The 25,969-nt window shown below is 36.0% G+C and overlaps 1 protein-coding gene across 2 annotated transcripts; it reads right to left on the reverse strand.

Annotated features, from left to right (window-relative positions):
- Positions 1–690: 690 nt before the first annotated feature.
- Positions 691–23,700, reverse strand: LOC106870037 (VPS35 endosomal protein-sorting factor-like). 2 transcript variants are annotated; one of them, XM_052974293.2, is made up of 27 exons: positions 23,661–23,700; positions 23,037–23,098; positions 21,886–21,976; positions 21,329–21,529; positions 20,805–20,949; positions 19,558–19,631; positions 18,616–18,744; positions 17,236–17,320; positions 16,581–16,655; positions 15,501–15,645; positions 14,724–14,817; positions 14,179–14,256; positions 13,708–13,877; positions 13,304–13,415; positions 12,548–12,664; positions 11,464–11,517; positions 10,410–10,553; positions 9,456–9,541; positions 8,035–8,115; positions 7,194–7,356; positions 6,262–6,339; positions 5,286–5,400; positions 4,632–4,771; positions 4,155–4,320; positions 2,700–2,818; positions 1,585–1,731; positions 691–1,041 (listed from the first exon to the last, which is right to left on the reverse strand). In XM_052974293.2, coding segments are annotated over exons 2-27 (2,913 nt in total). In that variant the 5' UTR covers positions 23,039–23,098; positions 23,661–23,700; the 3' UTR covers positions 691–939. The 2 variants fall into 2 exon arrangements, with proteins under 2 accessions (XP_052830253.1, XP_014771494.1); XM_014916008.3 differs by lacking the exon at positions 23,037–23,098.
- Between the last annotated feature and the right edge of the window lie 2,269 nt (positions 23,701–25,969).

Here is a 25,969-nt window from a genome sequence, read left to right on the forward strand (position 1 = left end):
AACAACAACAACAACAACAACAACAACAACAACAACAACAACAACAACAACAACAACAACAACAACAACAACAACAACAACAACAACAACAACAACAACAACAACAACAACAACAACAACAACAACAACAACAACAACAACAACAACAACAACAACAACAACAACAACAACAACAACAACAACAACAACAACAACAACAACAACAACAACAACAACAACAACAACAACAACAACAACAACAACAACAACAACAACAACAACAACAACAACAACAATAGTAATCTTTTCTACTCTAGGCACAAGGCCTGAAATTTTTGGAAGGGGGTCAGTTGATTAGATCATCCCCAGTACTTAGCTGGTACTTAATTTATTGACCCCAAAAGGATGAAAGGCAAAGTTGACCTCGGCAGAATTTGAACACAGAATGTAAAACCGAAAAAAATGTCGCTAAGCATTTTGTCCAGTGTGTTAACACTTCTTCCAGCCTACCACCTTAATCATCATCATCATCATTTAACGTCTTCTTTCCTTAAAAATAATTACATTGTCAAACCAGGACTAGAAATTTCAATAGATTGGAAAGAAATTTATAGGGGAAAAAAAAAAAAGATAAATATAATAATAATTATAATAATGTGTAAATCTACTTATTTCAGTGTTAGTTAGCAGTAAATGGAAAAGAGAAAACAGTTTATTTTTAATAATCTATTTCTTTACCAAACAGAAAACTAACCACTTTGATTTAACATGTCTTTCCAATCCAGGAACAATAAATGAATGCAAAGTCACATGGTTTATTTAATTATAATTGTAAGGCGTTATCAAAAATCGTTAAGTAGATAACAAATGAACTTTTGATTTTATTTTTGACAATTCTACATACTCCCAGCATCAGATTCAGTGAGAGATCTAAGCGGGTGCTTCAGCTTCAAATTAGTATCACGATTGAAACTCCGATGACATTTTACTAGTTAAACTGGTGAAACCCTTATTGGCCATGTTGTTTTTGGCTTTTAGTTGCACATAATGCAGGGCTTGACTCTGAAAAGAGAAAAGGGAAATAGAAAGGAAAATAGAATAAATTACAAAAATTCAACTGATTAATTATATTGGTGGATGTTACAAAAGTTGTTTGGGCAATTAATTAAGTCAAATGTGTATCATCCTTGACATCATTGTTTTAATGTTTGCTTATTTACGCTTACATGAGTCAAATGGAATCTGTTGAAGCAGATTTTCTGTAGCCAGATACTCTTCCTGTAGCACAATCTGAAGCACCTTTTTCTATCTGAATCCTTATTTTAATTATATATTTTTATTTATTTAATTAATTCAATAATAGGATGAATTCTTTATAAGAATTCATCAAGTAGCTAGCATGAAAAAATAACCTCATAAGGGAAAAATCCATCATTTATTCCCCAAAATGTGTTTATTATGGTAGTTTGACCTTAGAGTCTCTCTCTTAGTGTGAGGCATTCATGTATAGTAATGCCCTTATATAAATAAATTTGTATTTATTTATCTATTTATTTATTTATTTATTAATTAAAAGAAAAAATGGAGATGATTCTTCTCACTTACAATTTGTTTCTTATCCATGCAACCATGCTTCTGTGATAGTCCCCATAGATTAACAGCTAAAGTAAGCATATTGGCTTCTGTCAGTTGTCCGTGGGTAACAATAGTGTTGAAGAGCTCCAGAGCAAGATAGCTTTGCCTTTTAAAAGCCTGGACGAGAAAAAAAAAAAATGAAATCACAATTAATCAAGTAATTAGGGGATTAAAGGATGTCCTCTCAAGGCGAAAACCCACAGTATTTGGAATTCTAACAAAACATCCATGTTAAGTTGGACAGAAATGCTTTGAGACCAACCCCAAAACCTGCAAAATGCAAGCACAAGATGATGTTTGGCACATAAATGAAAAGTTTTTATCAAAATTTCATGCTAATTTAAGTCACTTTAAAACTGGAAAATTTATATTAAAGAACTAGAAATGGATTCAAGCAGGTTGCTATCAAAAACATTAACTCTTTTGTTATCATATTTTTTCTGCAATACATTGCCTTAGGTTCAATACATTTTGGAAATAATAATTCATTAGAATAATTCATTATTTATCTGGTTTTTGGAACATATGAAATCTGACGGAAAGTTTTAATTTAACCCTTTAAGCATTTAAACCAGTCATATCCAGCCCAAACATTCTACTTGGTTTTATGTTCAAACTAGCCAGATCCAGCCTCTCACAGCTACCCTACAATGTCATTCTAAAAATAAACAATCACATTATCAAAATCTTGAAGCTACAAACTAATACATGATTAATTCCAAAACAATATGAATAAAGAAACATATCCGACAGAGTAATCTGAATTTTAGAACAGGGAATTTTTTTATCATAGAAATTGGGCCAATCTCAGGTGGGTTGGTGTTAAAAAAATTAAAGGATATTAATGTGTGTGTGTGTGTGTGTGTAGAGAGAGAGAGGAGTATAAAAATATAAGAGTGTCTGATGATAATTTTTATTTAATATAACAGTTCAGGTGAGATAAAATAACTAACGAAGACAATATTACCAGGTTGGAAGCCAGATTAATAACTAAACAAAAAAAAATTGGGGAGAGAATAAGAACTGTAGCGATAAAACATTAGAATCTTCCAAAATATTAAACCCATGAAGAAGTTCCAGCTTACCTCTTGTGATGCCAGTGTTTTTAAGTGTCCAAGAATTTCGGTGATTAACGAGTCACATATGGTTCTAACTTCTTCAATAAATATTGGATCTGAACCATAGAGTTTATCATTGGAATCAACTGAAAACAGAAACCAAAGACAACAAAATGAATAAAAAAAAAATAGAATAAAATAAAGTACAACAGTGATTGTTTTTGTTTTGTTTTTTTTTAGCCCCAGGCTGGCCTTGACTGAGCAGGCTTATTATCAAAAGTGTATTCCAGTTAATGATTAGTCTATCATTTTGGATGGAATCTAAATGTATTGCTAATGATTCCTTTTTTATTTAAGATGGTATGATGTGTTTTGAGGGAGATTTGGCTGCTATTTCTAGCAGGTTGAACGATCACATAAAATGTTCTGTCATCAACTCACCAAAATAAATATGGTGGTATTATTCCTTCACCTCTTTATATGTTCCAGCCCAAAGGGTGTGGCCATGCTAGGGCACCACCCATATTGAGAAAACAAACATCTCAGACATGGGCATGGCTGTGTGGTAGGAAGCTTGCTTCCTAACCACATGGTTCCAGGATCAGCCTTATTGCATTGAGTGGTACCTTGGGCAAGTGTCTTCCATAGCCTCGAGTAAACCAAAGCCTTCTGAGTACATTTAGTAGAGGGGGAAACTGAAAGAAGCCTGCTGTATATATGTGTGCGTGTGTATGCATGTTACGGGGATGTAAACACACCAGCATCGGTTGTCAAGCAATGGTGGGGGGGGGGAAACAAACACACACACACACACACACATATATACACGTGTGTGTGTGTGTGTGTGTGTGTGTGTATATATATATATATATACTTTTAAAAAATAACGTCGACCACTAACGTGGACAATTAATGCGCTAGAAATAGATCACATCTTGTGTCTATTAAGACATAAATTGTTCTCAACATGAAATATAGCAGCATGACAGGCTTCTTTCAGTTTCCATCTTCCAAATCCATTCACAAGGCTTGGTCGTAGAAGACACTTGCCCAAGGTGCCACATGCAGTGGGACTGAAGCTGGAACCATGTGGTTGGTAAGCAAGCTACTTTACCACACAGCCACTGGTTGCAAGAAAGAGGCATTAAATATCAGAAAGTGGAATTGTTACAGAAAAAAAAGAGAATTATGGCAGGACATGATCACCTATGTCCTACGTCTTAGACATGAAGACAAACACAAACATACAAGCTTATGCAGTGTCCATCTAATCTTGCTCACAAGTTATTATTGAACACAAATATATAGTAAAAAAAAAACACTTTCTCAAAGTACTGTAAAGTGGAATTGAACACAGAACCATGTAGTTGTGAAGCCAGCTTCTTAACCACACAGCCATACGCGTATTTTTCCTTATGTCCTGTGTTGTGTTACATAATTTTCCTCAATCATTGCTTTATTAGCTTCTCTTGCAGTTCTTACCTTTGCTAACATGATACAGGTAATCTTCTTGACAGGAACCTGATAACATACATAACACTCGGATGTAAAGCACTATTTTCCCGTCTGTGTTCGATTCTGTGTTGTAACCTTTTAACACATTTAGCAATCCCTTTAAGACATACATCACGCCAGCATCAGGATTGTCCTGAAAGAACAGAAAATTATCTTTATTATTATTATTATCATCATCACCATCATCAGCAGTAGTAGTGCTTGACAACCAGTGTTGGTTTGCTTATCTCCCCATAACTTGGCCGTTTGGCAAAAGGGATCGATAAAATAAGCACTAGACTTTAAAATAAGTACTGGGGTTGATTTGTTCAACTAAACCCATCAACGATGCCCCAGCCTGGCCGCAGTCCAATGACTGATACAAGTAAAAGATAAAGTATGGAAGGCAATAAGAGGAAAAGAGAACAGCTTTTTTTTTTTATTATTTTTGGCAACAATACTCACTGGTACCACGAGAAGAGTCGAGATGAAGTTACTCAGGAATTCAACCAATAATGGTTCAGTCTGCCGGACCACATTGTCGATCTTTAAACTCCGAGGAATTTCTGGGATCAACAGTACGATAGCCTTGAAGAATTCATCAGCTGCAGTAGACCAAATAGAAGAACATTGTTAATATAACAACAAATTATATATATATGAAAGAAATTTTAATATAAAGAAATGTCAAAATTATAATCATCATCATCACCAACACCATCATCGTAGCAAAAGGGACAGCCCCTTTCTGGCTGGAATCTTCAAAGTCATTATCAACAACATACTTCTTTAAGACAGTCACACAGAGTGATATATATATATATATATATGTCTATGTTTACATGTACACAAAGACACATATAGACACAAAACCACATACACAACCATATATATCCCAATGCAACTACACAACTCCTCAAAGATGTCCATGGAACCATACATAAAAGACACTAAAGAAGGAAGGTATCAGAACTGTTATCACCTTAATGTTTGCTTATCTCCTTCTTTAATTTAATTCAATCCAATTAAAATAACAGGAAAAACTAAAGGAAAGAAGACATAAAACCAAAAAAAAAAAAAAAAAGATTAAATATTAAAAAAAAGCAGTGAGTGACCAACCTTGACCAAGACATTGGTTTAAGAGTGCCACTTGTCCAGAAAGTAAATACAAGTTCAACTGACTAAATGTGAACCTTAGTGATGGAATTGTGATGAAACAATATGCAGCACAAGCCTGGAATTGAAGAAAAAAAAAATACAGAATGGTAATTAACCATACTGTTCTTTCCACTGCTTCATGCTGACATACAGGCACCATTTTTCATCACCAGTGATGATCCAATGAAGAGTTACTTTTAATGTTAATGCAATAAGCTTTTTTAAATTTGAAGACGAAATATTTCTTTTTAAATTTTGATTGGTTTCAATATCAGAGACGAAGCTGATTAATACATGTAAATATAAAAACTTTTTTACAACTCTGAAGACGAAGATAATAGTTGGAAGCATTTATAATCTTATACATACACAAATCAACATTTTAAGCTATTGCTTTTCATTCATGCCTTTTTGGTTAAGTACACAAAATGAATAAGATCTGTTACAGAGTGTGATGTCAAGTTATTCATAGTTTCAAAAGGCTCACTACATCAGTGTAATAATTCACACACACACACACACAGAGCCTTATTTGTGCTTATGTTTTCAAAATTTATTGGAAGCACCAAAATCTACGAATGTCTCTTCCATCATCCTTTATCATCCATCTTCCATGCTGGTATGGGTTGGACAGTTTTGACAGGACCTGGTGCCTTGGGACTGCATTAAGCTCCACTATCTGTTTTGGCATGGTTTCTATAGCTGGATGCCCTTCCTAATGTCAACCACCTTACAGAGTGGATAGAGTGTTTTTTTTTTGTTATGACACACCAGCACTGACAAAAAGATCCTTTGAGACAGGGGTGGTGATATTGAAGGCAGTGGCTTTGTGCCTAGTGCTGAGGGGTTAGAGTATGATAGAGGAATAGAAACGGGGGTCTTGCTGCAGAAACTAGAATTTAGTAGAAGACAAATATCAACCTTAAAGGTTCCTTACCTTCACAAAAGCAGCAGTCTTTTTTGTGTGTTTCCCTTTGACAATCTTGTGGGTGGACATAGCAAGCTGGTTCACAGACTGCAGACAGAAATAATTATATAATATGTTAATCATATGATAATCTTTTCTACTAAAGCACAAGGCCTGAAATTTTTGGGAGAAGGAGTAAATCAATTATATTGCCTCCAGTGGTTCTTATTTAATCAACATGGCTGTCATCCAATCCTTACTAGTTTCCAAGTAAGGTAATATTTCCACATGACCATACATGTTTATGGGGAAGATTGGAAAAGAAGGAGTCTGCTTGTATGAGGGTGACACTCATTTATAACTATCCAGTGATGTCAAGACACACACAAACACAAGATGGGTTTGTTTGTTTCTGTCAGCCAAATCCATTCACAAGGCCTTGCTCAACATGAGACTATAGCAGAAGACACGTGCCAAAGGTACCACATGGAGGACTGAATCTAAGACCATACAGTTGGGAAATGAACTTAACCATATCTACATCACACATTTGCGCACATCCATCATCATCATCATCGTTTGTCCGTTTTCCATGCTGGCATGGGTTGGACGGTTTGACTGGGTACTGGCAAGCCAGGAGGCCACACCAGGCTCCAATCTGATACCTCTGCATTCCCGTGTATGCAAATGAGTGACCTATTTCACACCCAGCTTTTCCTGATTGCATGAGTAGAGATGTTTCTCTATTCATCTATTCCTTGTTGAAGAAATTCTATAACTGGTTGTGTTATCAGTGACCACTCCACGGTCAAGTAAACTGTTGTGAAGCAGTTGGAACTAAGGACCATGTGGTCTAACCTCTAACCAATCAGCTATTGGCCAATGCAACCCTAGACATGCTAAGAAACCTCTCAATCACAACTGATTAAGGGTTAAATAACTGCATAACTTGAGATACTTACATGAATAAGAGCCACAAGGACTGGGTCCAGGTTGCTGAAAGTGGCACGGGCCTCAACAAAAAAGCTGAGTTGCTGCTCAAAATCTTGGCCAAATGTGACCTTCCGCAGGAAACCAATTATCAAATTACTAATTAACCTCTTCTCATCTTCAAGAGTCAAAGCACTGAAGAAAGAGAGAAATGGAGTAATTAGGGATGGTAAAAGTGGATGATGAGCAGGAGAATAAAGGTAAAAACAAACAAAATGGTTAGGATTGTTTTAGTGGAGACAGAAAGTAATAGCCGTGACCCCTTACAGGGCTTCCAAGACTTGGGGAGCAAGATGTCATGAGATAAGTGACCTGGTTTGAATGTTTGCAACAGAGGGAACCCCAGTAAAGGCATCAAAGTTGTCAGGTGATTGTGTCAAACCAGGCTGAGGGTTAAGTCTCCCACTCAGGTAAGCTGTGGCAGGATTTGAACTCAAAGAGCTTGAACAAAGACCACCAGGCATTCAGTTCAATGTCTTTACAGTTGTACCAGTCTACTTAACTGGGTTGGGTACTGCTTTTTTGTTTTAATTGACCCCGAGAGAATGACAAAGTGGCTCACAGCAGGATTATAACTCAAATAAACCCAGTTATGTTAATAAAAGAGCAATCAAACCCATTTAAATTAATGAAAGGCAATTAAGCAATTATGTTAATGAAGAGCAAACAAACCCAGTTACGTTAATGAAAGGCAATGAAATCCAGTTAAACTAATGAAAGGCAATCAAACTCAGTTACTTTAACAAGAGGTAATTAAACCCACTTTTAACTTGGTAGTTTCCTTGTTTGTTTCAAATATTTTGAAAAACTTACTTGACAGAGTCATGGGCTATTTTACAAAGAAACATCATGGTGTTGATAATAACTGGGTCATCAGTGGGATCTAATTGGTACCTGCAGAGATAGAGGTGAGATTGAATGAGTGAGTGAGACAGACAGGAATTGGGAGACAAGGAACAGAGAGAGAAAGACAGAGGTGGGAAACAAGCAGCAAGATAATGGAAGATATGTGTCATCATCTTTGCTTTAATGTCTACTTTTCCAGACAAGATTCATTGAGGAATATTCACAAAGGCCTGGTGCTCCTCTTTGTCACCAGTTGTTTCCAGGCAAGTTAATATTTTCCCCCAAGTCTGGGCAAGTTTTCACTGGAAATTACCAACAAATGTCACTGGTTCTATGAACAGTGAAATTTATTTACAATTGATATTTAATATCAAGATGAGACTCATTTACACATGGATGGATGGATGGATGGATATATATATATATATATATATATATATATAATTATTACAAATTAAAAGGGTAAAGGATTATCAATTTATTAATTTATTAATAAATTGATAATTAATAATTTTTACCAAGCCCTTCGGTATGTAAGCACCATTATCGGTGGAGAACTTATTTAAAAGTTCAAATATATTTATAAACATAATTAAGGGATCAGCAAATATTTGCTTGGAGTCTCAGCTTTTTTAGCTGCTATTTCTGAACTTCGGTATGTGGTGAAGCAAATATTTGCTGATCCCTTAATTATGTTTATATATATATATATATATATATATATATATATATATATATATATATAGGGAGAATTCACAAAAATAACAAAAGACGAAGACATGTGGTGTAGAAAACAAACAGATGTATTAGTATAACGCTTGGGAATTGAAAAAGTCTTTAATGTTTCGAGCCTACGCTCTTCCACAGAAAGGAACACAGAAAGAAACAAGGAGAGAAAAAAATGTGTGTAGTGGCTAGCGATGTATCATGGCGAATGCCGGACAGAAGGGTCACACAGGAAAGCTAACATGAAAGGGAGATAACAAAGTAGTGGTGATCCCAAAACGAAGGTGTGCGTTTGTGTAAGAGAGTACGTATGTGCATGTGAAAGAGGGCTGATGAGCTTGACGTGTGTATGTGTAGGTGTGAAAATGTGGGGATGGGAATTGGCCAGTGCGGGCGTGTGCATGGTGGTGTGTTGTGATGTATTGTGTGGTATAGTGTAGTGTGGTGTGGTATGATGGTGTTGAGAGGTGGGGGAGGCGAGAGTGGGGTGTATAAAGACAGAGAGAGAGATGAAGGAGTGATAAGGTGAGGGATAGAAAAAAAACAAACATGTATTTAAACACTGCAAGGTATTAAGATGGATACGCTCCACCGATTCTTCAAACCCCTTCCTACTAAAATACAACAAAACAACAATCTGAAAGATAACAACAAATACTAACTTAATAAAAGCTTCCATTATGGACTTGCATGCTTCTACCTTCACTGACTCACGCTGGAACATGTCGAGAAATGGCAAAAATTTATCCTGGAAGATAAATGGAAATATTGTTAGATTCGTTAGCCTTTTAATACCATGTGCCTCAAAAAAAAGACAGTCAGGTAATTATATAATATAAAGTTGTTTACTTCATAAGAATTTAGAAACTGCGAAAGACCTGAGATAATTTGTTTTAAATGGTGAACTCAAAGCAAATGATGATGTAATGGCAGTTCTTCATGTCTGAAGATTATGAGAAAGAGTGGCAAGCCCTTAAGTGGCTCTGTAAACCGATCCTCGAATGACAGGGTATGGTGCAGTTGGGGCAAATAGATAGTCTTTGGTCAGATTGGGGTCCTGACAAGGACTTCCCTTCTTTGGTATTTCTTATCCACTGCAGTGGCTCAGGCTTTCTTACAATTACTTGTAGCAGTCTGGATGCAACCAGTGTTGTGACCCTCTCCCACACCATGGGGTCTCTCCCTGCCTGGGTGAGCTAGTGTTTCAGCTAGTCATCAACACGCTGCAAATAATCCTTTCTATTAGGAGCACAAGACCTGAAATCATGAAGGGAGAGGGGACTAGTCGATTACATCAACCCCAGTGCTCAACTGGTACTTCTTTCATTGACCCTGAAAGGATGAAAAGCAAAGTCAACCATGGCAGAATTTGAACTCAGCATGCTTTGTGATGTTTCACCTGTATTTGTTCTAACAACTCTGCTAGCTCAATGACATTAAACTAAGTTGAAAAAAAAAAAAACACCTTTGGATAGAAAAAGGTCCTACAAGTAGCCTTCGAAAAGGACATGTACAAAATAGAGGAGAAAAGAGTTATGGCCTCAGTAATTTATTTAATTTAAAGAAAAAATTAAATGAACTAAGAGAAATAAGTCAAAGCAGCGAGAAAAACTTACCAGTCCAAAAAGTACAGAAAAGTTATGAAAGTGAATCAAAACTTTAGAGACAACTGACTGAAGTTGAGGATAGTAGTCTTCATACGCCCGATCTGGGGACATGTGTTTGCTGATATCACTCAGCACTGTATTGATTTCACGTTTCTGAAAGTATTAATAAAATAAATAAAAACCTGCTCAGGCTACAACAAAGCATCACACACACACACACACACACACACACACACACACAGTGAACCTGAAACTATGTGGTTGTGAAACAAACTTAACAACACAGCCATGCCTTCACTTTTAAACATCATAACTGAGAGACCTGCATCTGTAGCATGTCAGGAAAGCTATTTTAGTTGTCGCGTCATAGCGCAGTTGTGCTATGGCATTCTCCAGCCAATCAGGGCTGGGCACGTATGAATATGAGAGGCAGTTCTCTGCCCATGAAGAGCAGCAGGAGTTTTAATCAGTTAGCAGAGAGATGGCAGAAGAGCAACGTCTCTCAACATAGAACAGCCTCTTTGTTTTTCACACCAACTTTGCACAACTAGCTCTGAATTATATCGCATCTCAACCTTCAACATCAGGAACAGTTCCTTGCTTTTTCACACCAGCGTTGTGCCGCTAGCTCTAAATTTTTAGCCACTCTCAACTTGCTATATAATGAACGGCCTATTTCATTTCTGCCAACTTTGCTCCATGAAATTCTGGATGACATCAGCCCACTACTCTGATCATGTTATGAGCAGTATATTTTTGTTTATGCCAGCTCTGTACCTATTAGCTTATAATAACTTCCAACAAAATCTATTTTTCAAATGTGATAAAAGTTTTCTCTGACTCCTGCACACATACACCTGGCTACACTCTTACCACTTGTCTGCTCTCGTTAATTAAAAATACTTTTGTATAAAAATTGCCTTCTGGTATATTTTCAATTTACTAGCTTTCACGCTATAAATTAGTGACCACTCTCACTAAATTGGTGACACTATAAATGGACACCAACTAAAAATATTAGAAACAAAAGTAGATAACAGATTTATAAAATAATAATACAAACCCCGAAATGTTTTGCAACATACTCTATCCAAACTTCAGCACAGCTAATGTAGTCCTAAAATTAATAAAAACAGAAAACAAATATTAAATAAGGGTTATCTTAAAGCTGCTAGTTTAACCCAATTCTTATATTTCTGCTGAAACGGACTTTCTTTCAATTAATTCTGAAAATAAGGAATTTATCAAAATAACTGTCATTATCCAGCTGTTGTTTGGAACATAAATTAGCATGAAATGTTGACGGATGATTTTAATTGAGAGCACCTTAAAACAGAGTAGATTTCATATCACAGAACTTGGGAGCAGTTTCAGGAAGTGTAGGGGGAAAGGGTAAAAAAAGTTAACCCTCTTGTTATATCCTGTTGAAACACAATCTTCATTTCAATTATTTGAAAATTATGACGAATTCATTAAAGTAACTGTCATTATCAAGCTGCAGTTTGGAACATAAATTAACGTTAAATTTTAAGGGAAGGCTTTAATTAAGATCATTATAAAAACAGAGAGGAGTTTGTATCATAGAATTTGCTGTAAAGTTTGCTGTTAGACAAAACTTGAAGACCCAATCATCATAAACTTTCCAATAAAAAAAAAATATATACACAGATATATATGTATAAACAAAGACATTTATGATTTTTAAGTATATTTAATTAATTTTACTTTTTTAGTTTACACACACAGTGCCAGCGAAATTTGAACTCAGAATGTAAAGAGAGACGAAATACTGCCAAGCATTTCACCTGGCGTGCTAACATTTCTCCTATAACTGGGACCCTGATAGGCACTACTACTCCGAGTCTGAGTGGACCTAGGAACAACAGCGGCTAAAGAGAGAGTTCCATATACATCAAAGCCCTGGTAGACTTAAGTCAGAGCCCCATGGCTGGATGCAGTTTAAGCTATAGCCAAGGCTACAAACCGCTGACCGCTCTCTCATCCTCTGGTTGACTGAAAATTTACGACCCGCCCGTCCATGTTTTCCTGACCAAAGAGTATATGTGTCTTTTATATAATTTCAGAAGGAAGTAGAAATAGAAATAGTCAAAGAAACAAAAAAAAAAAACAAAAAAAAATTTACATACCCTAGGGTGTTTCAATTTCATTATACTTTTCCACACGTCGTTGAGTATTGATAAACGTTGGTTGGCAGGTGGATCAGCGAGAATGAGGCAGGCTCCAAGGGTACGATATAACATGTGCTGAAAAATAAGGAAGACAATAAATAATTTCTTTAAAAACTAATAAAAAAATGCCATCAGTATCACCATATTGTTGGTCTACCCTCAAGATACAAAATCTTGAGGGCTTCATTCCAGGGGCCTTTTTTTTTTTTATTATTCTTTCATCTTTTAGTCAGGACATGACTGTTTAGAAGGGAGGACGGTTTCCTCAAACATGAAGCCCGGAACCAAAAGTTTGCAACAGGGTGGATTGTATTAAAGGACACCCAAGGTACCAAGTGTTGCTGTTAAACTGAGTGACAGATTAAATCTACCCTGAATAGGCAATGGAACACAAAAACCTGGAATATATACCACAAGGCATCCTGCTACCATGATTTTTAAGAAATGTGGTGGAAAACTAGTTCAGGAAGGCAGGGATGCTACTCCCCGAGACTCCTTTTGGAGACCCCTACGAGATAATGCATGATTAATTTAAAACTGTGAATAAAAGACAATTGCATTTGACAAAGTAATCTGAATGTTAAAGGGTTAAAAGAAGCACAGGTTTTGGAAATTGTGGGTTTCATGGTGGTTGTAACCTGGACGGCAGCAGATGACCAAAAGCACATTTGAGGATAACAAGCTATTTGGGGTCCAAGTATGTCAGATACACACCTTTGGAAAACCAGACTCTTCACAGTTCTTAATCATTTCCACAAACTGGGATGCTCTGTTCGCTATGTAACTGGGTTGGAATGCAGAAATTATGGAATTCAGCAACAGAGCACTGCAATAAAAAGATGAGAGAAAAATGAAAATTATTACACACACACACACATTGTAGCACTGTCAGTTACAACAAGAGATATAGAACACACTTGTCCAAGATGCCATGCAGTAGAACTGAAACCACATTTACAAAGCAAATTTTTTAACCACCCTGACAAAGTCGCACCTATACAAACATCCATAACAAGAAAAATTTTCAGGTAATTGCAACAATGATTAACAGAACATCTCTGCTGTTTCTGGAAAGGAGAATAAAACATTTTAGAAATATAAATACACAGATTCCTCACCTGTTGCAATGATCACTTGTCTTTTGTAGAATTTGTTCCAAAGTCTCAGATGTCGCATCATGAGCCAAACACTGCAGTAACCAGTCCAAAGCAGGAGAATATAGCGTTAAATATTTTGGTGTCTCCAGTTTCTGCCTGGCCAGTACATTCTGTACGCCATCCTCTTGAGTCTAAAGTTTAGGGTTCAAAAATAAATGAGTGAAGTGAAACAGGGGACAGAAATAATGATAGGACTCTGTAAAAAGAATTCAAAGAAATGCATTAAAGATGTCACACACTTCATTCCAGCTGCGCTTAGACATTATGAAGACACCTTAGGCTAACATTGCACAATACATAACTTCAAACACTTCACACTTGAGTAATATTACAAACATCTATGTACACAGACACCAATTTCAAAAGCGGTTAGGTGAAAAAAAAATGGTTACATACATAATTATGTACAAAACAAGAAATCTCCATAATTACCTGATGGTAGGTAAAGAGAAAATCATCAAAGCACGGCAGTAAGTGTTCGCGGTACCCAAAAGCTACTGTGGCTCCCACCTGGAACAGAATACGAAGTATTTTTTAAGATGTGCCGGTCATAAAACAACAACACACGGATGCAGGGAAGAACAAGTTCTTCGTTTATTTCATTCGTTCATTTCACCCTTTAGTATTCAAACCGACTGTATTAGGCCGAAATATTCTGCCCGCTTTATGGTCAAACTGACCAGATCAGGACTCTCACACCTACCCTAAAATGTTATTCTAAAAGTAAACAATCACATCATTGACTTCTCAAAGCTATCACTGGATCTACAATTATTTTCTTTGTAAATTAACTCTAGTTTAAGATCAGGAGAAGAGTATATCTCAAAGGAAAAGAAACCCTATTACGCTTCAAAAAATGTTTATACCAGATGAACAATAAATACTTTAGCTGTGTTAACACGAGGTGAAGGGGGGAACTTTAAGGGATTTTATTCACAAATTTGTAGAGGGCTTGTTATAAAATTTATCAAACTTACCCGACATAAATAACAGCGAGCATATGCTGCAACTAACGGATCACCAATTCCTCTTATCATAGATGCCAGCCTCTTCAAAGAATTGCCATGTTCTCTAGAAACAAATTAAAAGACAGAGGTAAATGTAACACTAAAGTTATCACTCGTTTTAATGTCTGTTTCTTTGGGTTCATTCTTTTAAATAATGAGATGATTGGGCATCACTGTTTGGATGCTGATGACTTGGCATTGCTGACTGGACATTTAGCATTTTTTGAGAAATGGTACTTTTTGGTACTGGAGGCAAACATGCAGAAACATAGTCATACAGAGAGAGAGAGAGAAAGATGGCAATTTATTAATTGAACACGAGTGACAAACATTTTCTTTCTCCTCATGTATGTAAAAAAATATGCTCAGAGAGGAGGGAGAGGGAGAGAGAGAGAGAGAGAGAGACGGATAAGGGAGGGGCGGAGAGAGAAAGAGATGAGGGAGGGACGGAGAGAGACAGAGAGGAGAGGTAGGGAGGGAGGGATGGAGGGAGGGAGAGACGAGGGAGGGAGAGACAGAGAGGAGGGAGGGAGAGAGGAAAGGGAGGGAGAGAGAGAGAGAGAGACAAGGGAGGGACGGAGAGAGACGGAGACGAGGGAGGGAGGGAGAGAGAGAGAGACAAGGGAGTATATGCCTGATAGTATATTGAGTTTGCATAACAAAGTACCAGGTACCTACAAATCTTTGATGTTATGTGTGTGTGTTGGGGGGGGGGGAGAAAAAAAAGATGCAAGAGGTAATACAAACTTTGTGTCCAGGTAGTTGTAACACTTAAGAATGGCCACTTCGACATAAAACCGAGGAATAAGTTCCCGTATGGATGCGATCTTGTAAAACCAGTTGTAGCATATTTCCTTGGCAGCATCAGGCACTTCAGAGGGCGAAAAGTTTTCTATGTAAATACAAACATTTGAGGTTTTTAATGTTACATTTACACGTAATATGTGTGTGTGTGTGTATACGTGTGCGTATGTATGTATGTATATATATATATATACATATATATACATACACACACACACAGGTGTGTGTATACATGTGAGTGTGTGTGTGTGTGTGTATGTATATATATATATACACACACACAGGTGTGTGTGGTGTGTGTATACATATATATACACATACAGGCGTGCGTATATATATATATATATATATATATATATAGGTGTGTGTACATTTTATATATATATATATATATATATATATAGGTGTGTGTACATTTTATATATATATATATATATATAGGTGTGTGTACATTTTATATATATATATATATATATAGGTGTGTGTACATTTTATATATATATATATATATATATATATATTACACATTAAATTCTAAACCAAATCAACTGGATCTAGCCACCGCCACAGGAGCCAGTCAGGGCAAGGGGGGCTGGCATGAACCATGTTCGGATGGTGCTTTTTATGTTCCACTGGCACAGGGATCTAATCAGGTGGCATTGGCATCAGCCCAAACTACAATTTCCATTTGATTGTGGTTTGATTTGAGTTTGATATTGTATATTTTGGGATTTTGATACTGTAAATCTTTTTTTTTACTGTTTCCATAATTTGCATATATTTATTTTATCATAAACGCAAAACACCACCACGGAGGAATTGACATAAACCGTTATAGGTGAACCGCGATATGGAAAAGGATCACTGTATGTGCCTACAAATAACTTCACATCCAATAGAGGCACAGAACAAAGAAAAAAAAAAATCTGTCAGATAAATGATACGATTTATGTAGAATTAAGGAAACGATGTGATGAATGCAGATAAAGGCCATAAAGTGAAGGTAAAATTATTTCCAAATACCAGGCAATATAACTGGTTGGGTTCCTGGAGAAGACACCATAGCTTTTTCTTTCAGACGATCATAGACTAGTTTCCCTAAAGAAAAGATAGAAAATAAAACAGAAAATTATTCATACTGATATTGTTAATGTGTATTGCATCATCATTTAACATCCATTGATTATACTGGCATTGGTTGGACGGTTTGACCTGGGCTGACAAGCTGAGGGGCCGCACCAGACTCCAGTCTGATTTGGCATGGTTTCTACAGCTGGATGCCCTTCCATTCTGAGAGTAATAATGGGTGCTTTTATGTGCCAGTTATGTGACACTGGCATTGGTCACATTACCTCCGTGAGGCCCAGCACTCGAATGGTGCTTTTTACATGCCACCAGCACAGGTGCTTGTTACATGACACCTGGTATTGGCCACATTGCATTTCTTTATACAGCTGTCTTCGTCCATACACATCACATGACCATACCAGCACAGCTGTCTTTCTTGCACACAATACCCGATTCCTCTTATGCCAACTTTTCTCTCAAGATGCTTATACTGTCGTACATGCACACTGACATTGCACGTCCAACAAAGCATACTAGCTTCATTTCTTTCAAGCCTTCCTATATATTAACATGCATGTGTGAAAGTGTAATTTTATTTTTCTTCACTTACCAAATGTGTCGAGAATATCTGTAACCAAGACAAATTTGCTTGGGTAGAACTGAATAACCGATGTGTCTGATAACAACTTGGAACACTACAAAATATATGGAAAAGAAATATCAAAGCCATTTAAAGAATGAGAAAAAAGCAAACACAAATTCACAAGAGAACAGAGTTATCTTAATTACTGAGGAATTATTAAAATTATAATTTTCCAAACAATTAGAATATTTATTTGCATCTACATTGTGTTTCAAGCAATTTGATTTGTATGTGTAGCTATAACCTAGGGGATAAAATCGTTATTGCTAAGTAAACACAATTTTACATTATTTACATCTGACGGATATTTGTCCTCATCTTGTTTGTTAATGCATTTCGGCTGATATACTCTCCAGCCTTCATCAGGTGTCTTGGGGAAATTTAGAATCTGGGTTCTCATTCCTAAGGTATTTTTCGATATTATTATTATTATTATTATGTAGGTCACTGCCTGGAATCGAACTCAGAACCTTGGGGTTAGTAGCCCACACTCTTAACCACTATGCCATATGCCAGTGGGCATATGGAACTGTAAGTCTATGATCATACAAACAATCATGAATAAAATACCTGAAGAATGATTTGAGATACAAAACTTGTTGAAATGGTGGAGATGTTAAATATACATTTTAAAGGTGATGTTGATGGTCTAGAAAACTAAAATCGTATTGAAAACAACCGGTCCTTAGTTCAAATCTAGTCTGGGACTGTGCGTGCATTTATAAATGAGATTTCTTGATGACAATAAGAAATTAAACCAATTGTAACAGTGTAGATGCAAATATGGTAAATATACACTGCATAGATGAGATTTATGGCCTGCAGTGTAAACATAAATATACATTCTGAAGATGAAGTTAAGTGTAATATAGAAACATTGTGTGCGTGTATATGTGCAGATGTATATATATATATATGGATTATAACCGCTTCTGTATACTACATATATTCAGCGATGTGCTGTGCTTGAGAAGAAGAACCATCAAGCCAAGCAAAATCACAGTTGTGGCAGATACTGGTGTCACGCAAATTGGCACCCATGCCAGTGGCACATAAAACGCACTTATTACACTCTTGGAGTGGTTGGCATTAGGAAAGACATCCAGCTGTAGAAAACCTGGAGTCTGGTGCAGCTTTCCAGCCCAACCAATGCCAACATGGAAAATGGACGTTAAATGATGATACACGCACACACACTGTAAAGATAAAGTTAAACTAAAGTTCTCAAGTGTAGATATAAATATACACTAACCATGAGTGTATATTTCTATCTACACTTAGTAAATCTTAATAATCTTATTAACACCTCGATTCAGAAATTTAGATATCAAATAAACTATTGTTTACCTGTATGGCTATTTTGAGGGATTTCACTCGTTGGTCTTGGTCCCAAGCATTAATAAGGGCCATATTGAGTTCATCGATTCTCTTCACATATTCTTGTTGACTCAAATCCAACATTTCTTGCACAGAACCCTGCAATGATGAAATCCAATTTTTCACAGAAATTTCAATATAAAAAAAAACAAAAAAAAAACTCCTCCTCCCAAAGTAACCTCTACATACACACACCATGTGGGACCTTGCACAGCATATGCTGAACAGTTGAATTACAGTCAACAAATTCCTTGTTAACTTTAAACCAGGGACCTCATGTTTCAAGAACTAAAATTTAAAAACACTGTCCCCGTCTATAAAGACCTGCAACTTTTGGGTCCTGATATTTGCTAGTGTCAATATCACTGAAGTGAAGAGCCCCATCCTACTTCAAGGACCAAGCCTGAAATCTAATTTTGACACATCCTACTACACCAGAAAGAGGTATAAATAAAAACCTACAAAAGATAAGTGTCAGAATGGAATGCTTTCATTTTGCAAATCAGTGACCCATGGATTCAATGCTTCCCCTAAATATTCTTTTTTACTTGTTTCAGTCATTTTACTGAGGCCATGCTGGAGCATTGCCTTAAAGGGTTTTAGACAAAGAAATCCATCCCAGGATGGGCTTTTTTTTTCAGTTTCCATCTACCAAATCCACTGACAAAACTTAGGTCAGCTCTAAGGTTCCATGTCGTGGGACTGAAACCCAAACCATTTGGTTAAAAAGCAAGCTTCTTACCCATACAGGAATGCCTGCATATATGCCCATTAAAATATACAATTGGGTTACCCAGACAGAATTTATGGCACAATTTGCAAGCTGAGACTATCACTTCATTGTAAAGATCGGTAATTCTAGAATTTATTTGGAGATAGAAAAAAAAAAAAAATTTTTATTCTTTAATGTACCTCCTCAAAATCATCCAACTGTTCCAGTCTGTTCTTTACTTTATCTGTAACAGTGCTTTGAGTTTTAATAATAACTGCAAGATTGGAAAGAAAAGCAGAGAATAAAAATTATTAATAAATTTAAAAGCAATTTAGAAATAGCTAAAAGAAAGTGAATGCACTATATTTGCCCTACATCATGTGTAGCTGTACTCATCTCTTGGCCTTAACCCTTTAGTGTTCAGATTACTGTGTTAAATGTAACACTTTTTCACTCAAATTGCTTTGAATTAATCATGCATTATCTTATAGCTTCGAGGTTTCAATGATGTGATTGTTTATTTTTAGAATGTCAATGTAGGTTAGGTGTGAGAGGCTAGATATGGACAGTTTGAATATAAAACATGTAGAATATTTGGGCCAGATATGGCCGGTTTAAACACTAAAGGGTTAAAGCTAATCGCATGAAACCTCTGCAAAGGAGTCTGTCATTTTGTTTATCACACACACACACACACACAGTGTATATATTTGTAACAGAATAGTGTATTGAGTACTTTTACAATGTTCTCAGACAAATATCATCGTCATTTAATGTCCACCTTCCATGCTGGAATTCAAAGTAGCCCCAGAAGAAAACGTACACGTAAGATAAATCTGGTGACTGTGGTGCACATTCGATTGACCCGCAACGCCAGAGCCATCTCCCTGGAAAATGCTCATTCAGAAAACCACGAACCTGTAATGCACAATGGGGTGAAGCCCCATACTTCTGAAACCAGACAGGATTTCCCCTTCCAAATGAGGCCTCTTGTTACCAAGCATGTCCAGATACGAATCACCTGCCACAGAGCCCTCAAAAATAAAATGGTCCAATTACTTGATTGTGCCTAATCCCACACCACACCATTACCTTGTCCCCCCCCCCCCGCCTTGGTGATTATCTCCCCCCCCCCATCCAATGAGGATTGGTTTGTGAGTGATATCGGTAGATTAAAAAAGAGAGAGAATGGTAGCAATTTCACGTATTGCAGGATGGTGCATGACTTTATGGCCACCCTGTATTTGAACTGAAATTTGGTAACAAAAGGGGTTCATCTTCCAACAAACAGCTCAATAATCCACAAAGAAAAATTTAGCTTTTTATTAAATCCCTCCAAATTCTCATTTATTTTAAAGATTAATTAACCTTAAAACATTGCGTTCTTGTTAAAAATATGGTCACAAAGAAGGTTAATAACTGCCTTTATTTGAATTCCATGACTTACCTTTTTCTTTGTCAGATGTTGACAGAAAACTGGTGGTGATTGACAGCTTTTCAGATGTCGTGTACTTTGAAAGAATCCCAGCTTTTTTCAGACACCACGGCTCAAAGTTATCTTCAGTTCCAGAACGAATTGAAATACTTCTTTCCTGAAATAAAGAAGCCCAAAGGAGGTGTCAAACCTTCAGATGAAGGGTCGTTTTAAATGCAGCACTGACTGCTGCAAAGAATATATCCACTGACAGCTTTATGGTGCATTCAAACATCACACAGCCCCCACTTCCAATTAGGTTAGGGCTTAGAATACTCCAAACAGAGGCACAACATTTCGCTTAGTCAAATTAGCTAATCAATCATTTACTCTACATGTTTTGTTGTCAATGCTGCACTTTCCGGTATCACCTGTTTCAACATAACTATAATAATATACAAACTAAGCTGTTTTAATCCTGAGCAACGTCAGGTGTCTCTGCTAGTCTATACGTAAAAAAAAAAATTTTTTAAATAAATATTTGAAAGCAATGTTACCTTCAAACTCGATGGCTTCTGATTCTTATTTTCTGCCTCAGCTTCAGCAGCAAACATTGATAAAGGATCACGGCCATCAAACTCAGCATTAAGTGGGTCCAAAATAAGACTAAGGGGTTCAGAAAGGCCCTTCTGACCTGTTGCTATGGAGTTTGATCGGGAAGGCGTCCCTCTTTTGTCGCTACATTTCATTTCAGTGACCTGCAACAGAGATTAGTGTAAAAATAAATAACCAATAGTAATAGCTTCATATTTTTAGTTAGTAATTAGTTTAATAAAATAGTTTAATATTTCTGTATCCAACAATAGTATTTTTTAGTGCACTTTAATATTTCAAGACAAAACTACAGCTTAATTCAATGGTTTAGTATTTCTAGATTTAATTATAGTTTAACTCTATCAAATAGTTTTTTTGGGTATATTGGAAATAGCCTAAATATAATCTCTACCAATGACCAACCCACTTTGCCAATTGGGTGATTTGCTTTCAAAAACGAATTCTAGGGACTGTGCCAAATTCTATGCTCTTTTAGAGGAAATTAAAAAAGTTGACTGACCGTTATGGCTTTTAATGGGTGGTTACTTGTTGCTTCAAAAGAAAGCTGTCTTTTTTCTTTTTCCTTTGCATAGTTTTTAGGTTGGTGATACCTGGAAGGATATCAAACACAAATTGCAATAAATTCTGAACAGAGAATTGACAGATGTATTAGGGTTTAAGACAAAATGGTTTTCAGTGTACATGTACTGGTTCTTTGCTTTCTGTCTGTAACATTAGCAGCAACATAAGTGTTTAGTTGCATTAGCTTCTAAAAAAAAAAAAAAAATGCTTTTCATTTGGATAGGATTAGTGGCTTCAAGGGGGAAGAGTTAGACGCGTGCACACTGGTCAGTCCTGGGTTGTCCAAGGTACCAAGCAATAGGATTGAACCATGAAACCGTGAGGTTACAAAAGAAGCTGCTTAACCAGGAGTAAGAAAGAAATAAAAAAATAAAAAGGCAGATTTGTTATGACTGCAATGCTTTTGATAATAGATTAGGTCAAATAGGGGCAAGTACCTTCTACTATAATCCCAGTCTGAGAGAGCACTGGAAAATACGTGTCGTCACGACCGCTGCTAGATAGAGAAGAGATCCAACGCTATTGCTCTCTCTCCACTGGTTGCCTTGCGCATGCGTGCCAGGGTACTTCCGCTGACGGCAAGTCCCTTGCACATGCCAATGACGGCCACACGCGCCACTACACGGTTGTAAATCAAATTTCTCAGTAATAAGCATCCGTCTAAACCATGCTAGCATGGAAAAATGGACGTAGAGCGAAGGAAAAAGCGGCAGTCAGTATTTTACGTTTTCACAATTTGTCTGCATGATGTATTGCATATTCAAATATGAATGTCGTCGCTTTTGACGGGTACTACATTAGCAACAATTATACTTTCTAAATTACGCAGAACCTTACTTGACAACCCTTCGGTATTGGTACACAACGTCATTCATCTACATAACATAAAGAAGCTAATGTGAAAAAGAGAGTGAATGACGTCGTCACCTAAGGATCGGTCCTTATTTGATCTCGGCGAAAATTGAACTCAGAACAAAGAGCTATAAGTAAATACTACGAGACACTAATTAGTTTTTCAAAGGTAAATTGTATTTTAAAAAAATATGCAAGTAGAGAAAAACAATTCTATAAAAATGATTTATTAGTTACATTATATGTGTGTGTTTGACGGCACTACAAATTTCAGATTCAAGTAAAATGTTCCGCTGTTTCTTCATTGGGGCGTCGTCAATACATAACGTAATATCATCAATATGTAAGGAAAAGTAATAACTTGGAAAAGGACAAGTAGATTTCAAAAGTTCTGAAGTAAAATTAACTCCAGGAAACAAAGTAAAATATACATTTTAGGAAACCACAGCAGAGAGAAAGCAAAAAAACAAACAAAAAAGTTATCAGGAGTAAACGCCCACAAAATCACTGGTTAGCAAATATACATTCGATATAAAACTACATAAACAATTTATCCAATGAACTTTTTGAAATATCAATTAATATATTAATGCAAATTAGATATTCCTAAAGAGACAAAAATATTAAAATAGCTTTAATTAAATAAACAAATATATTGTTTATATTACGAAAGAAAATTTTTGTTATGAAAATGCACCTAAATGCTTTAAATATGTCATGGACTTTACTATCAATATTTCTTAGAAGTACAGGTATGATATGCCTGGATTTAATTCTAGTTCCACGCACCAATGTTTTCATAAGTAAACATTGTTATTATTGAAACTAAGGTTTAACATAAAAAAAGCAGACAACACTTACCACCTGTGAGTTGCCATTTTGCAATCATGCGGTCGGGAATATGGAGGAACATTCAAAGCCGTTGTTTCGCATTTTAATAGTCTTCAACTAATCCGTTGTTTCGTAGTTAAGAACAAATGACACGCTATCGGTGTTTTTGCATATGTAGATAACATACACATACGCTCGCCTATATATATATATATATATATATACATATATACATATATAGATATACATATACATATATATATATATATCATCATCATCATCATCATCATCATCATCGTTTAACGTCCGCTTTCCATGCTAGCATGGGTTGGACGATTTGACTGAGGACTGGTGAAACCGGATGGCAACACCAGGGTCCAGTCTGATTTGGCAGAGTTTCTACAGCTGGATGCCCTTCCTAACGCCAACCACTCAGAGAGTGTAGTGGGTGCTTTTACGTGTCACCCGCACGAAAACGGCCACGCTCGAAATGGTGTCTTTTATGTGCCACCCGCACAAGCCAGTCCAGGGGCACTGGCAACGATCTCGCTCGAAAATCCTACAGGAGCCAGTCAGGCGGTACTGGCAACGGCCACGCTCAAAATGGTGCATCTCATGTGCCACCCGCACAAGAACCAGTCCAGGGGCACTGGCAACGATCTTACTTGGCTTGCCGGGTCTTCTCACGCACAGCACATTTCCAAAGGTCTCGGTCAGTAGTCATCGCCTCGGTGAGGCCCAATGTACGAAGGTCTTGCCTCACCACCTCAGCCCAGGTCTTCCTGGGCCTACCTCTTCCACGGGTTCCCTCAACTGTTAGGGTGTGGCACTTTTTCACGCAGCTATCCTCATCCATTCTCACCACATGTCCATACCAGCGCAATCGTCTCTCTTGCACGCCACAACTGATGCTTCTAATGTTATATATATATATATATATATATATATATACGTATATAGATATACATATACATATATAGATATACATATACATATATATACATATATATATATATATATATATATATATATATATATATATATATATATATATAGATATACGTATATAGATATACATATACATGTATAGATATACATATATATATATATATATATATATATATATATATATATATATATATATATATATATATATATATATATATATATATATACGTATATAGATATACATATATAGATATACATATACATATATATATATATATATATATATATATATATATATACATATATATATATACATATATAGATATACATATACATATATAGATATACATATACATATATATATATATATATATATATATATATATATATATATATATATATATATATATATATATATATATATATATATATATATACATACATATATATATATATATATATATATATATATATATATATATATATATAAATATATATATATATATATATATGATAAATGAGATTTTTCTTTTGAGATTTCTCTTTTAAACATCAGAAATTCAGAATATCAAAAAAAAAACAACAAACAAACAAACAACAACAAAAAATAAAGAAAATTTCTTTTTAAATCTGAAATTGATTTATGGTTCAGGGATTAGAGTTAATCTGAATTTTGTTATCATTTTTCTTTTTAATATGTGTGTGTTTACGAATATGAAAAAAATATATATATTTTTGGGGGGCTTTTCTAAATAAATATAATTTGTTTCTATTCCAAATGTATAAATATCTTTTATTTATTATCTTTTACCTGCTTCTGTCGTTAGGCTGTGGGCATATTGGAACATGAAGAATTTATACTGTTTTAGTTGAATAAATCAACTCTAGTACTTCTTGTTTTCTTTAAACTGCTAATTATTTTATCGGGCTCTTTTGGAAACTCCTGAACCACTCATACACTTGTGCATGGCTCACACACTCCTCTCCATACACTTTCTGCAACTTTGCGTAGGCCTCTGAGCTGATATCGCCAAGCTTTTGGCAAAATTTGATGCAGATTCTTTACACAACTTTCTCTGTCGTGGTCAGTGCGATGATCACACACTACACACGTTCCTTCCAAACATTGCTGTAAACACCGGCAGTGAGCTAGAATGTTAAAACTCGGTGTACATGCACAGCAGAGTTTGTGGTCCGTCTGTGTAGATCAAACAACCATTTAGAGACATTCTGGCTGCCTTCTGCCAGAAATTGCTATTGAAAAGTGGTTTTCTTAGATTCATTAAATAAGTGGCAAGGTAGCGGTGGTGGAAGAAGCAGTGGTTGTTGTGGCAGTGATGGTGGTGGCGGTGATGGTGGTGGTGGTTGTGGTGGTGGTAGTTGTGGTAGTG

The sequence above is a fragment of the Octopus bimaculoides genome, chromosome 18 (assembly GCF_046866305.1).
Source record: "Octopus bimaculoides isolate indiv1 chromosome 18, ASM4686630v1, whole genome shotgun sequence".
Lineage (NCBI taxonomy): Eukaryota > Metazoa > Mollusca > Cephalopoda > Octopoda > Octopodidae > Octopus > Octopus bimaculoides.

Bases quoted from the DNA above. Each gene is read 5' to 3' on its own strand.
- LOC106870037 (XM_014916008.3), bottom strand. The intron at 9,542-10,409 runs GTAAGTTTTTCT...TTTATCTTCCAG, and splicing joins TTTCTGTACTTTTTGGACTG to GATAAATTTTTGCCATTTCT. The intron at 1,042-1,584 runs GTAAGTGAGAAG...TTCTCTTTTCAG, and splicing joins GCATGGATAAGAAACAAATT to AGTCAAGCCCTGCATTATGT.